Source organism: Electrona antarctica (assembly GCF_951216825.1).
Source record: "Electrona antarctica genome assembly, chromosome: 11".
In the NCBI taxonomy this organism is placed as follows: domain Eukaryota; kingdom Metazoa; phylum Chordata; class Actinopteri; order Myctophiformes; family Myctophidae; genus Electrona; species Electrona antarctica.
The window spans coordinates 17,320,016-17,334,318 of record NC_136792.1 but is presented as its reverse complement, the minus strand read 5'-3'; the positions used below and the strand labels follow the sequence as shown (position 1 = coordinate 17,334,318).

The following is a 14,303-nucleotide window of genomic DNA, read 5'->3' as shown; positions in this document are numbered from 1 at the left end:
ATTTATCACAGCCACTAATCCTTTCTAGTTCGGAGGAGACACAGACACCGAAATAGGCACCTGTGTAGGGCCTTTTGTCTTGCTGAAGGAGGGAGAGATAAAGAAAGCGAGAGACGGTGGTATCCAAAAATACAAATACTCAAGTAAAGTACAGATACTGAAAAATGTTGTTACTGTAAGTACAGTACTCAATTACAGTAAGTTACTGTCGACAACTAGCAAGAGAGGAAAAGCTGTTCGTCAGCTCTAGCCTACACAGCACATTGTACCACATTGACCACCTCCCAGCCTTTTACTCTCATTACACGCACGCACACACACACACACACACACACAGCAGACTCTCTTAAGTGTGTAATTAGGCTGTCCCCAGGCTTGTTTGAAACCACTGTAGAGATATCTGTGCACCACACACAGATAATGTACACTTACTTCAACTAGACCGCAAATAGCCCCCATTGCTTTTTGAACTTTGTATTTTTACTGTGTGAATTTCCCCTTCCCAAACCTTCACTCGAATCATATATATTTTTCTCTTAATTAAATGACGTTTTCTGTTGGCGAGGTGATTGCTTTGAGTTTCCCTCCACGTTGAAAGGTTAATTGTTTCCACCTGCCTCGGGTCAGGACTGTGAGTGTAATGTAATTGAAGCACAGTCATGCAGGTAGAAGTCCCAATAACAGTGTCAGTGTGTAATGGGCCACAGAGGGTAATGTAGCGAGGCATGAGCTCAAGCTCATGTTGTGCAAACAAGCCTCAAAGTCTTAACTTTGTCTTGCCCAGCCCTCCTGACAAGCTACCATATTGGCCCAAATATAAGCCTAATTAGAAGACGATCCCGCTTTTCAAGATCGTTTTTTTGAGGGGAAAAAAACTTTTTGGAAGACTAATTCACTAATTCTTCTCGTTCACATGATTCACTTCGTCCAATCACACACTCATTCCATCTTCATACCACCTATTTAAACACAGTTTGCACTGCTCATCCCGCTTGCTTGCTTGCTTTTTGCTTCACACTCATACTGCTGCGCTGCTGTCTGCTTAAACTTTTGCTGCTCACCCTCCTTCACCCCAGCTACCACCTGTCGTTTTGGATCTGCTGTTTAGGTAAGGGGGATTCGGAGTCCCTATGGTTGGGACTGATGCACTTGATCGGAGTACCTAAAAAGCAAATCCAATTCATCGCCAAACCATATAATAATAAATGTATTGCTCGTTTTATATTCAATAAATATATATTTCATTCATTCCACTCCATTCATGAGTTGTCCTGACTGAACCTCTCTCAATAACAAAGAATCCTATAATCGAATTCTTGTGCACATTTGAGGCATGGCAAGAATCGTATATTAGCTATTTCGAATTTGAGAATGACTCCCCTATGGGACGCCCCTATCATTCCTCGCCCTGTGGCCGATGGTGTTTTAAAGAGGTGGTTCGACAGTGGGATCAGGACTGTCAAGTACTTAAATAGTAATAATAATTTTTCAAACTTTCAGCATTTATCTTCTCAATTTAACTTGCCTAATATATATTTTTAAATATCTCCAAATCAGGCACTGGATCAGAGAAAACTACACAGATTTCCTGTCTTTTCCTAATAAGTCACCCCCCTAACATAACAAACTCAGTATACGGCTGTTTGTCCGTCCGTCTGCCAGGCACTACTGCACCGAACAGCATGAAACTTTGCACGCACACTCCAAGTAGGCCTAGAAGGACTCCTTCCATCATGATCATGACGCAACTCCCCATATAGGCCATGCCCATTTCCGCCTTTGTTTTTTTCTTTTTTTTTTGAGAAAACTCTTTTTGCTCCTAGTCATTTTGTCCAAAACTCACAAATATTGCTACAACTTATCTCTGAAATCACGTGATGGTGGTGAATCTGTCATCTTTCAGATTGCATCCGAATTGTCTACGATTAGATTTCAAAGTTTGCACAAGTGGGCCGTTGCACAAACTGCCACAAATCATGAACGCAGTCATCATTTCTGATTGACGTAAAACACACTGCACACACACTCCCAGTAGGCCAAGGAAGAACCGCTTCCCCAAATATTTCAAATCGGTCTCATAGTGGCACTAAAGCAGGTCGCAACAGAGCCCTGGATCGTTAACCCGGCATGGTGGGGATCTGTCACGGCTGATGGGACATTTCATTAGCACCTGCATGGAAGTAGAAGACAATGCAGAGTAGTTGTTGGCAAAATGTGGCAGTTTACAACCCCCAAACTAGAGGCCAAAGTCTCTCTCTGTGCTCAGGCTACACCCTGCAATGAGTCTCTTGGCGCTCTCTTTCTCTCTCTCTCTCTCTGTCTCTCCCCCTTCCCTCCCTCTCTCTGTTTGTCCCATCTACAGCTAGCTTTTGGCAGACTCGAGGCCATATATTGGCTGGAAATTGAATTTGGACTGGATGCTGCGTGCTTACCTGCCGTGTCACCAGGCATTTTAGTGAGCTGGACCAGCCACTGCGCTAATATTAGCCAAGTCCCTTCTGGCACGGTGCACCAATCAGGGATCTCCTCGGGAAGAATGCTCTTGCCCTCCCTCCTTCATGGCTCCTCTCTTCATGGTTCCTCTCTCCCTTTCTCTCTATCTCTCTGTCTCTCTCCCTCTCACTCATACCCCTCACTGAGTGCTTGCCTCTTTGGAGCGTTCTTGGCTCTTAGTTATTTTGGGGTCATGCTTCCTTTGCTAGTACTCTCAATGCTCCATTGAGCTCAGGTGTACCTAATTACCTATATATATATATATGCAGGTGCTATCCTATATGCACACACACCCACTCAAGCTCGCTCTCTGTATATTGTGTTCTCTCCCTACATATGCTTCCTGTAATTTGAGTCTTCTGAGCCTGTGTGTATTGGCTAAGGCCATAATGTATATATGTACAGGTATGTGTGCTGTGTTTTGTAGGCTAAATGGCTCCAGTGTGAATAGAAGCTGAAATTCCTAAAGGTTGTCATTGAATTCTACCAATTTTCTAGCTCAGTTTGTCTGCACAGGGAAGTGAATGAACTGCACGCTCTCCTCCCTCAGTTGTACCCATGAAGTGCCCTTGAGCAAGGTAGACAATTCCCATCTCTCCAGGGGAGCAGGTCACTGGCCAACTGTTGTACTGGGCATTTCCCAGATATGAATGAGTGCCAACTATATGATGAATAGGCGCTGTTGAGTAAATAAAGTTAGAATGCACTTTTCTGTGAGTGAGGGCGGGGTGTATTACCTTTTATATTAAAGAGTTAATATCAAACATAATATCGTAACGTCAGATACATTCCACCTCCAGAGAGAAGTGGAGGACGTATACCGGGCATCTTCGCCGTTATGTCCCAAGCATTTATGTATGCCGCAGCTCAAATCATGGATGTCGATATTTCTTATGAAGCTCTACCATTAGGATTAGGTACAGAGGGACAGGGGAGATGTAGCGCTGGATAGCATTGATCTGTGAGAGCTAACCCTGGCAATTCGTAAGCGTCTTTCACTTTGGTCTCCATCTTCATGTGGTTCATTTTCACCTCCAGCTGCGTCCACGTTCTCCTCGTTCCTCCTCTTTCATATGCTTACCCACATAAACACCTCTCTGCCAATGTACTTACAGTATGTTTTAACCCACATAAACACCTCTCTGCCAATGTACTTACAGTATGTTTTAACCTCCTCTTTCATATGCTTACCCACATAAACACCTCTCTGCCAATGTACTGACAGTACGTTTTAACCTCCTCTTTCATATGCTTACCCACATAAACACCTCTCTGCCAATGTACTTACAGTACGTTTTAACCTCCTCTTTCATATGCTTACCCACATAAACACCTCTCTGCCAAGGTACTTACTACTAGGGATGTCGGGGGTTAACCGGCTAGCCGGTTAGCCGACCGTTAAGAAATATCCGGGTATGCTTATCAGCTTTACGGTTAATTTGCATAATAATAAATGCGTGTTCTGATCTTTAATCCCTTTTATTTTAGATCGTTTTTAGTAATAGTACAACATAAACATTACAGAGACTGTAGTTGTCACTGTACAATACTTTAAAACAGTTGTCATGTTGCACACATGCCTAAAATTGCTGTTATTTGCGCCGGCCAGCTTGTCACACTCCAGGCTGCATGAACAGCAGCGCTCGGGCGCTGTTTTCTGCCCCCGCAATGTCGTTGTCCCAAAGTTCTCTGTTGTACTTCAAATGGCTAGTTGGCTACAACGGTAGCTTTGCGGTAGTCAAAACTTAAGCGAGTGACAGCGAGACGAGATTAACACAACATGTCGACCGTATCAATGCAGAGACCTACATTATTAAATCCATTAATGGCCTGGAGGGAGAACGTTTACAGCCGCCGCCGCTTCCTCCTCCTCCTCCCGGCTATCAAGTTAGCCATGTGCTATCGATGTTTGAGGGTTTTCTCGTCAGCGAAAAGTCAACAAACAGAACACGGTGACATGCATGCTGATCTTCCTTAATAATAAAAAAAAGGCTTAGCCCATGCGTCCAGTGGCTTTATAGATATAGGCTGCTCAGATCTGGACTGGACTTATTTATGTTTTGGACTAGAACCGGCGGACCTCTGTACTGTAGACGCGCAGATGCATGCATGCAGATGCGATGCGTTGTTTATTGATGATTAAGCCTACAACAATTTATTTATATTGTTAACTGTTGCTTTTTTGTTTGTCTTTTTAAAAGGAGCATAAATAAATGTATACCATTTCGTCTACCAACTTTAATTATGTAGCCTATACATGCATATTACATTTGGGGTAGCAAAAAAAAAATAAAAAAAATCAACCAATTATCCGTTAATGACCCGGTTAATCCTGTCGGCTAACCGGATGGGAAATTATCCGTTACCGACATCCCTACAGTACGTTTTAACAGCGGGCGACAGCCAGACGCATTTTCCGGAAGTGCATTATTTGTCTATGGGACCCGGCAACTACTGGCGATAGCAGGCGAACAGGCGATGGTCGAAAAGTGGGCGGAGGAACGCCGAAAAGATGAAAATAATTCATCTTTTGGGCGACGTCGTCCGGCAATAGTGGGTGATTAGGCGATAGCCAATGAAATTGAAGTGTCGCTTACCGTTGTTCTCCACTACTAGTCTACACTGGCTCTTTGCTCTCTCCCCTTTGCCTCCCCTCTCTCTCTCTCTCTCCCCTTTGCCTCCCCTCTCTCTCTCTCTCTCTCTCTCTCTCTCTCTCTCTCTCTCTCCCCTTTGCCTCCCCTCTCTCTCTCTCTCTCTCTTATTTCACCTCCATCTCTCTTCCACCATATCTACTTACATCTATATGGTTATCGCTTTCACTTTCGTTTCCTACCTCCCTTATCTCTATGACTTTCTCGATCAAATACTCACACCAAAGCCCCCCCTCCTCCCCCCCCCTGTCTGCCAGCTATGTAGGCTAGCTCCGTGGAGACTGGGCTGGTGCAGCTTTTTTATTCATGTTCACCTAACCTCTCCCTCCTCTCTCCCCTCGCCCCATGTCTCCTATTCTCACCCTACGTTATCGTTGTTATTGTTAGTTCCCCCAATCCCCCGCCCCCAGTCTCAGCATCCCTCCCCGGCTTTGCTGGATATACATTCAGATAGCTTAGAGTGACTATGTTTGCAGTTGTGCAAATCAGGACAGATCTCTGCTACACAGATGCCAGAGATCAATTGGAGCAGAGAGGCTTGGCGCACCAAGTCAGTGCACAAACGTATCCACATGCAGCCTGCAGTCTGAGATGTGTCCTGCCTCTCCAATACCATCCCCGGTGTTCTTCTGTCTCTCTTGGCATTAACGTTTGTGTGTGTGTGTGTGTGTGTGTGTGTGTGTGTGTGTGCGTGTGTGCGTGTGCGTGTGTGTGTGTGTGTGTGCACGTGCGTGCGCGCGTGCATATATTTAAGTCCTTTGATATCTGTGTTGAAGCACTAAACCAACAACCCCCCCCCCCCTCTCTCGCCTCCCTTCCTTGCCTTCCTCCCTGCAGGTGGGTCCAGATCGCTTGCCCACGTCTGTCTATCGATTGGGGCACAGCCTTCTCCAAGCCCCTGCTGTCTCCATACGAGGTAAACACACGCCTGCTACAGTATCTATACACACCAGGAACTGCTATCGCTCACTATCAAAGGAGGACAAACTTCCATTGCACACACACACACTGTGCACACACACACACACACACACACACACACTGTGCACACACACATGCAAAAGCACACACAGGTGTGCATGACTGCCCACCCTTAAAGCCCTTCATAGATGTCCTGTAGCCACTGAGCTAACCTACGATAAGGACTACATGATGGATAGTGATCCCTATATGCCCCACCCTGCAATGAGTGCAGTGGTCACTTCTTTTTATAGTGGTCCTCTCTCTCTCTCTCTCTCTCTCTCACACACTCACTCTCTCTTTATTTCTCACTCACTCACTCACTCACTCACTCACTCACTCACTCACTCACTCACTCACTCACTCACTCACTCACTCACTCACTGTTCACACAGTAGAGCAGCACAGGAGACTAGCTCCCCCTAATGGCTGCAATGGTGCACTGCTTCCCCAACTGCCATGTTGTTGTCATAATTGATGTAATTTATTTATTTTCAAAATGTGAAAGAGATGGATGGGATAGCAGCGCATAGAGATCAATTTCAAAGAAAATGTTTATGTGCTACTGCAGATGGGGTAGCGGGTCTCTGAAGACATGCATGCTTTGTGATAGGTGTGGCGGTAATGGGCTATTACAGTATGTGACTTGGCCGCCATTTGTTTGATATCAACTATTAATTCAATCAATCATTCCCCTCAAAGATGCAGTGCTGTGGCCCCAAGGGAATTACTGTCTTGAATGTTATCTTTCTTTTTGGCTTGCTTGATGTTTGTTGTTCGGGCTGTAGATCTTTGTACATCTTATCACAGCCATTGCCTTGGTGTGTACTACACATTTCAGAGGGAAATCATTTCAAATAATGATAGCATCAACCATGGCCATCAGTTGTTATTAACGGACCTTTATGAAATGGGGCTACGTGCACTGCACTGATGGTGATAGTATTGATGAATGACACAGGGGGGGGGGGGTTAGATGGGGGGCAGAATTTCCCCATGGGGAAATGGTGGATGCATAAAGTGGCAATTTGTTCTCATGAGGCCCTTTGTAGCAGAGCGTGTGCCACTCACCCTCGCCGCTATTTTGCAGCAAAACCGGCGCGTGTTAATGATCTGCACCTACATTTGTGTGTGCGCGTGTGTGTGCATACTTGCAAGCTAATTCATAGTCATAGTCATCTGCCCTACTAAAACTGTATCGTACTGCACGCAGCTCTGCTCTCTGGCATTTATAATTGGGAATGAAAAGCAAAAGTGTGTGTGTGTGTGTGTGTGTGTGTGTGTGTGTGTGTGTGTGTGTGTGTGTGTGTGTGTGCGTGTGCGTGCGTGCGTGCGTGCGTGCGCGGGGGGGGGGTGCTTATTTTCAGTGTCTCATGTTATATTTATAGTCAATAAGACACACTTGGCTCTCCTGTCAGTGTAGGGATTAGTAGGAGAAGCTATCTTCCAAAGGGAGATGTAGCAGTAGTGAGAGGAGTGGCTAGAGTCTGGAGATGGAGGATAGAGGCCAAGCAGGAGAATGGGAACAGAGAGAAAACTAATGCAAAGACGATGAAAGGTTTATTTGAATTTGCAGCAATGGTTTAAAGAGAATGGGAGAAACAGAAGTTTGTTTGGACTGATATATCAATGTAATATGACCCGTGGATTATTAGGAACTATGGCCCTCATTTATCAATCGAGTGGAAATTCTGCCCCAAATTCGAGTGTAGGATTCGTAGTACACCCACGTCGGGTCGGCATTTACAAAGTGATCGTAGACAGCTGTTCCTTCCTAATTTCATTCCTAGCAGTGATAAATGTGACGGCTGAAATCAATCTGGCACGCCCTATAAAATCTAGCCGCGCCCTCGGTTTTGCGACATGAACAACTGCAATACGACCTGGAAACCATGGTTACAGGGGAAAAAAAGTTTCTGCTGCCCCCTCCCATACACACACACACACACACACACAGACGCACGCACGCACACGCAACTTGTTGTATCTTAAATAAATAAACCTGCATGAATTAAATAAAGCTGTAGGACTACCCTGTCTGTTTCTCCTCTCGCTTCGCTTCCCTTGCTGCACGCCTCACCCCCCGCACGCACGCACGCACGCACGCACATATCGCAATTTGCAAGCAACTGTCACTGTGTTGTTAGTTGTATATTAAATTATTAAAGTCTTTATTCATTTAATATACAACAAGATATATTAGTGAACGAAAACCTGAACCTGTGAACCATGAATTATATAACAAATAGGCGCGCACGCGCTGCTGTTTTGCAAGGTGCATCTCCTGTCCTGTCTGTCTCTCTCTATCACTGTGGTCCGTCCGTGACACCGTGACCAATTGACCATGCACGTCCGACAGTCTATTTAAATTGCCTCGCTGTCAACTGTCAATTATATGAATATTGCAGCCAAAACCGTATAGCCTCATGTGGCACTGGACAGTGGTGTTGGTGTGGTGGGCTGCAGGCTGGCTTAGGCTATACTATCTCCGATGCGTTCCCACTTGCGCTGGCACGGCACATTTGGCATTCGAGCGACGCGTCGGGTTTATTAAACGAGGAGGAGATTGCACATACTGTAACTCCAGAAAGACATCGGCCTGCTGTAGATTCGGCTACAGTAGGCTACCCAAGTTGGGACTCTCCGCAGCTTCAGCGCTGCACTATACTCTCCATGGAAATATTTCAGCACAGACAGCCCAAATCCTCGCATGTATGCGCTCATCATGCAAAACACTGTTTAAATGGCTTACGCATCTAACTTGCAACATTGTTTTTAAATGCGCGATTTTAATTGCTTGCTTGTAAAGTTGGAAATCTCCTACTAATTTCATATGACACAAAGACACATCGTTGATGTATTCCTTTACTTTTTTTTTCTTTTTTACATTTAGCCCATATACATAGTTTTATATAAACATTTTAGGAGTGAATACATATGTTTCGATGCCTGTGACAGCCTCTCAGCTGGTCAAACAATGCTGCTCCGCTGTTCTACGACAGAAAAACAGGTGAGGACAAAGCGTACGACAGCTCCCGACCAGACGTGGTTTTTGTCTTGGCTCAAGTTCAAAATCAAACGTTGGCGCAAATGGTAAATGCCGAAAATTGCGGTAATTTCGGCGTACACCCATATTTTGGCGTACGCACGGTTGATAAATGAGGGCCTATGTTAGAGTGGGAGTGATTTTTGTGCAAAAATAATCATGGAAAACCCCTAGTTTGACCCGTCACATGCTACTTAAAGCATAATGTAAATTTGAAAATGTTGCCTTATATTGGATGTTAATGGTACCCCAGCTTATTATGCTAATTATGGAAATTGTCCAACATATGCAAGTTAGCATCCAGCAGTTTCTAAATGCTGGGAACCCATATTCAACATTTCTAACATAAAACCTTAGGGTACTCAAAATGTCCGGGTCCAAATTCTGGCAAGCGGACTACCACCTGAACTATAAAACAAAAAGTTAGAACCGGCACCATTTCATGATCAGTACTTACTACATACTAAACATATGCAACAAAGCATGTACCAAAAGATTAAAAATCATTGTTTCCAATTCCAACCCTGTGGTGTGAGAACAGCCAGAACATTGACATAGCTATTTGTTTTAGAATAGATTTCTCCATGTATTTCATGTTTATAAAATACATATTGTGTTGGGGTTAGAGGATGTGATTTTAGAAGAGGTCACATGCATAATTAGCCGCAATTTGCAACTCTGATTTTTTTTAATAATAATGGGATTAAACTAGAGTTGCAATACCCTCCATTGACTCCCCATTCATCCAATTTGCATCTGCGATCTGCTTGTATTATACATGTTAAACTCACCAACATTGCAGCTGTAGGTCAAGCTTTAATTATCCTCTTTCAAACTGCAAAGCTTTTGTTTCATAAAAATCCACCGAAGACATGTTATGAGCTACTTTCTGTATAATGTCCTCGCAGTTGCTAGCAGGGCTGAGCTGTCGCTAGGGCTGTGCTGGTAGTTTTGAAGATGCACGCAAGCCCCCAAAGCCATTCGCAGTTTTCGCACCTCGCTAACAAAACCTGCCGATCGACGCCGAGTGTCACAGCTTGAAATAGCAGGAATGACCAACCATGGATGCATGACGCATGATGCAATGGTGTGACTGTCGATTGATATTCTGTCTGAAGTAGTCTAAAGAGTTGGATAACAGTGGCTTATGGATTCATGAACTAATTTATTACAGACGTGATATTTGCAAGGTAAATGCATAATTATTAACAGTGACCACACTAAAGTTTCCCCATTATGCAAGTAAATAGAATAAAATGTCATATACAGTATATTGTGGGTTAATAAATAGGCCTACATTAAAGAGGTTATTTCAATCTGTGATTGCTCAAGAGCCCCACTAGTTAACACATTCCCTCCCGTTAAACTACGTGGGATCACTCTGGCCTGTGGGTTTTTATCAGCGCAATGTTGATCATGGATTTATAAGCTCCCAAACCTCAGATTTTCTCTCATTTTGAGCAGAAAAGCGAATAATAAGCGCACGCCCACGTACGTGCACGTCGGATTCACATTTAGACTGTTCTACCATGTGAGTAAAAAAAAAGAATAAAAAAGTATATATATATTTTTTATTACAGATAAATGCCAATTAATCAAATCTCGTAATCTTGTTTTGGCACAGTGGTGTACAATAGCTATTCACGAGATTATCTCGTTTCAGCACAGATTGTGTTAAAAAATCCACAGCATATCTTTGGTTGCTAGCAAACTACTGGTTCCGAAAATGTACCTGTGCAGTAGCCCCAACTATTGTCCCTGACCTTGACACCAGATTTCTAATTTTTTAAACCCTATACATTGCTTACGTTATCTGGGGCATCCAGGTGTCTATTATCGCCCCTTTCATTTTCCCCCTACACCAAATCTCTTTGACCGAAAATAGTGGTTAAAGTGCCGTAGTGCTTTTGGACATATGGCTTCATAAGAATGAGATTCATTGACTACCCATAATTTCATATGAATACAATTATGAGATAATTTGAATAGAGTTAAATCATGCATGCCATGTATACACTCAATATATTACAATATTCAGAGACAATTCTATTCCACATAGAGTTTAGAATTATTATGCAATGGTTGCCATTCTCCTGCAGCAGCTGGTTTGGCATGCAGTGTAACTGCAGAGACAGCAGCCGTGACAACTCTGTTTAAATGTATGCAGACTCAATTGTGACACATGTCTGCTGTGAGAGTCTGTCCCATGACTTCTCCACAGGGCTGTGAGAGTCTGTCCCATGACTTCTCCACAGGGCTGTGTGAGTCTGTCCCATGACTTCTCCACAGGGCTGTGAGAGTCTGTCCCATGCCTTCTCCACAGGGCTGTACTACTGAGGCCATTCAAACATGTACCATAAACAGGGCTTGTATTCCTGTTAACCACTTTCAAACTGTCAATATATATATTGAAAATTGGGAAAATTGCAGACCTGCAGTACAAGCTGTTTTTGCTTTGTACAACAAAGTGGTTGTTTGACTACCATGGTAGAGGGGGTGTTTTGTTTGTTTAGAAAAGTTATTTAGGACTGCACCAGTGATTAAGGATCCTGGGGCTACACAATTAAATGTGACTTGACTTACAGTATATGTGACTATCTACCTCAAATGTACTGTATGTCTCGGCAAACGGTCTTTCTCTCTCTTGTTAATCACTCTTCTTGTTCCCTGTCTCTTTCTCTCTCTCCAGGCTGCCGTGGCTCTGCAGCAGGTGGCCTGGCAGAGTGTGTATCCCATGGACTTCTATTCCAATCAAAGCCTTGGGCCATGGGCACCTAACCACCCTGACAACCAACCAGCTAGGCCTGCCCGCAGACAGACACAGGTGAGGAGAGTAAGGGGATAAAAGAGAGAGTGTGTGTGTGGTGGTGGTGGGGGGGGGCAGCAATACAGTTGGGTGCCACCGATATTGTCCCTTATCATTTGACCCATTTAGGCCTGACCTCAAAATTTTAAAAAATCCTTCTAAATCCTCCAGTTTTCTGAAATAAATATTTTCACGATTCTTCGAAAATAGCAGACCTACAAGCTCGTAGCGCGCCACTCGGTGGCGCGCTATGAGCTTGTAGATCTGCTATTTTTCTATAGCTAAATTATAACAATGTTTAAAACACCAAAAGGGGTTCCCGCCCAAAATGGGTTAACTGTCCTTTTGCGCAGATCACGCAAACCTCAGCAAAAAGAAAAGGACAATATCGATGGCCTCCAACTGTAGGTGAATCCACATGTGCCAGTGTGTGCTCTGTGGTTTGCAGTGGAGCTTAGTATTACAACACTGCCACCCAGTGGCGTAGTGAGTAGTGACAACAGAAGTGGATTCTAATCTAGACCACTCTCTTACTGGTAGAACTGAGTTTGACCTTGAAGTGCAGTATGCTCTTTTGTCAATGAAAAGATATGTAGTCTCATTCGTTTGTTCATGTCACTGCAGCCATATATATTAATACTGAGTTGTTCACAGTTTACTATATGCACATACCAGCGATTTTGCTCTTGTATCATATTCACTGGGTTGGGGGTGCGAATATGGTCAATGTGAGCATACTGTACACGTTAAATGTGTCTTGGGTGGGGGTACTGGCATTAATCTAAAGCTTTCCCACTGTCTTCCTATAGAAGCATGTCTCGGAGCCAGCCACTTCCACCAAGAAGTGTGAACAGAACCAGTCCATCTCCTGTGCTTGTCAAGAGAAATGATTGTGTGTGTGTGTGTGTGTGTGTGTGTGTGTGTGTGTGACTGTGTGTGTGCATGTGCACGCATCCGTGTGCGCGCGTGTCCGTCCGTGTGCGTGCGTGTGCAAATATTTGCACCACCACTGTCTTTGTCCCGGATGCCTTGTTCCACTGTCCCTCTCATGGACAGCACCCACCAGGAGTAATGCCAAACCTGTGGGATGGGCGTAGGTACACTTATCCCAAATACCCTTCAATCCAAAATGGATTACCGTCACTAAATCCTTGTATTTTGGTGTGTGTGTGTGTGTGTGTGTGTGTGTGTGTGTGTGTGTGTGTGTGTGTGTGTGTGTGTGTGTGTGTGTGTGTGTGTGTGTGTGTGTGTGTGTGTGTGTGTGTGTGTGTGTGTGTGTGTGTGTGTGTGTGTGTCATACAGGTATTTGCGTGTGTGCTCGCGCACATATGCCGTATATAAAGTGTATATGCCTGTGTGGGTGCAGTGCACAAGTGTGTCATATCCCTGCATAAGAACTGCCATCTTCCATCGCACTAATAGGAGAATTCTTTCAGTGCTGGGACATATTTAGGCTTTTCATATCTCAGGCTTACTGCCAGATTTGCATATTGTCGAGTTAGATGCTGAGATGACCCTGAACAGGTTGTATGAAGGGACGTGCCTCTGAATGTGGGTGGAATTAAATGTAATCCCTGAATAAACTCAATACTGTATGCTGTCAGACACTTCAATTTGAATCCTCTTATGCCATATTTCAAACACAAACATCTTTTGACAAGAAAGTTGGTTTATGCACAAATTAAATATAATGGATTGTATTTATTTTATTTGTATCACTGGATTAAGTAAAAATAATGTGCCAAATGTATTATTGATTGATTGATTTATTTTTCTACTAACTATTTCTACTAACCCGAACCCTTTTGTGCTACAATAGATCCCAGTGTGTGTAATAGTGTATGAAAGAGCGGCTGTGGCTCAGGAGGTAGAGCAGGTCGTCCAATGATCCATGGGTCGGCGGTTCGAATCCCGGCTCCTCCTGTCTACATGTCGAAGTGTCCTTGGGCAAGACACTGAACCCCAAATTGCTCCCGATGTGCTGGTTGGTACCGGTGTATGAATGTGTGTGTGAATGGGTGAATGTAATGCACAATCTATGTAAAGCGCCTTGGATAAAGGCGCTATATAAATGCACCATTTACCATTTATTTACCAAAGAGTGATTTGCGATGCATGGGAAATGTATGTGTGCACACTAGGGGTGTAACGATTTGAAAACGGCAACATTGACTATGTATCGTATCGTTTTGCAATGGAAATAATCGGTATCGAATCGTTTTGCTATGCAATTAATCAATTGTATCAATACTACATTTTTGTGCGTGGTATTTAGTAATTTTTAGAACAAAAATGAAAAAGAGGGGTTTAATTACTTAATTAAAAATAATGTCAATGTATTTTAAAT

The 14,303-nt window shown here is 43.8% G+C and overlaps 1 protein-coding gene across 1 annotated transcript in view; it reads left to right on the top strand.

Moving 5' to 3' along the window:
- dph1 (diphthamide biosynthesis 1) overlaps positions 1–13,723 on the top strand; it is a 78,555-nt gene extending 64,832 nt beyond the window's left edge. The window contains exons 10-12 of the mRNA XM_079513517.1: positions 5,982–6,060; positions 11,840–11,974; positions 12,766–13,723. Coding sequence (XP_079369643.1) covers positions 5,982–6,060; positions 11,840–11,974; positions 12,766–12,846 — 295 coding nt within the window. The 3' untranslated portion in view covers positions 12,847–13,723. The remainder of the gene's footprint in view (positions 1–5,981; positions 6,061–11,839; positions 11,975–12,765) is intronic.
- Positions 13,724–14,303: the final 580 nt, after the last annotated feature.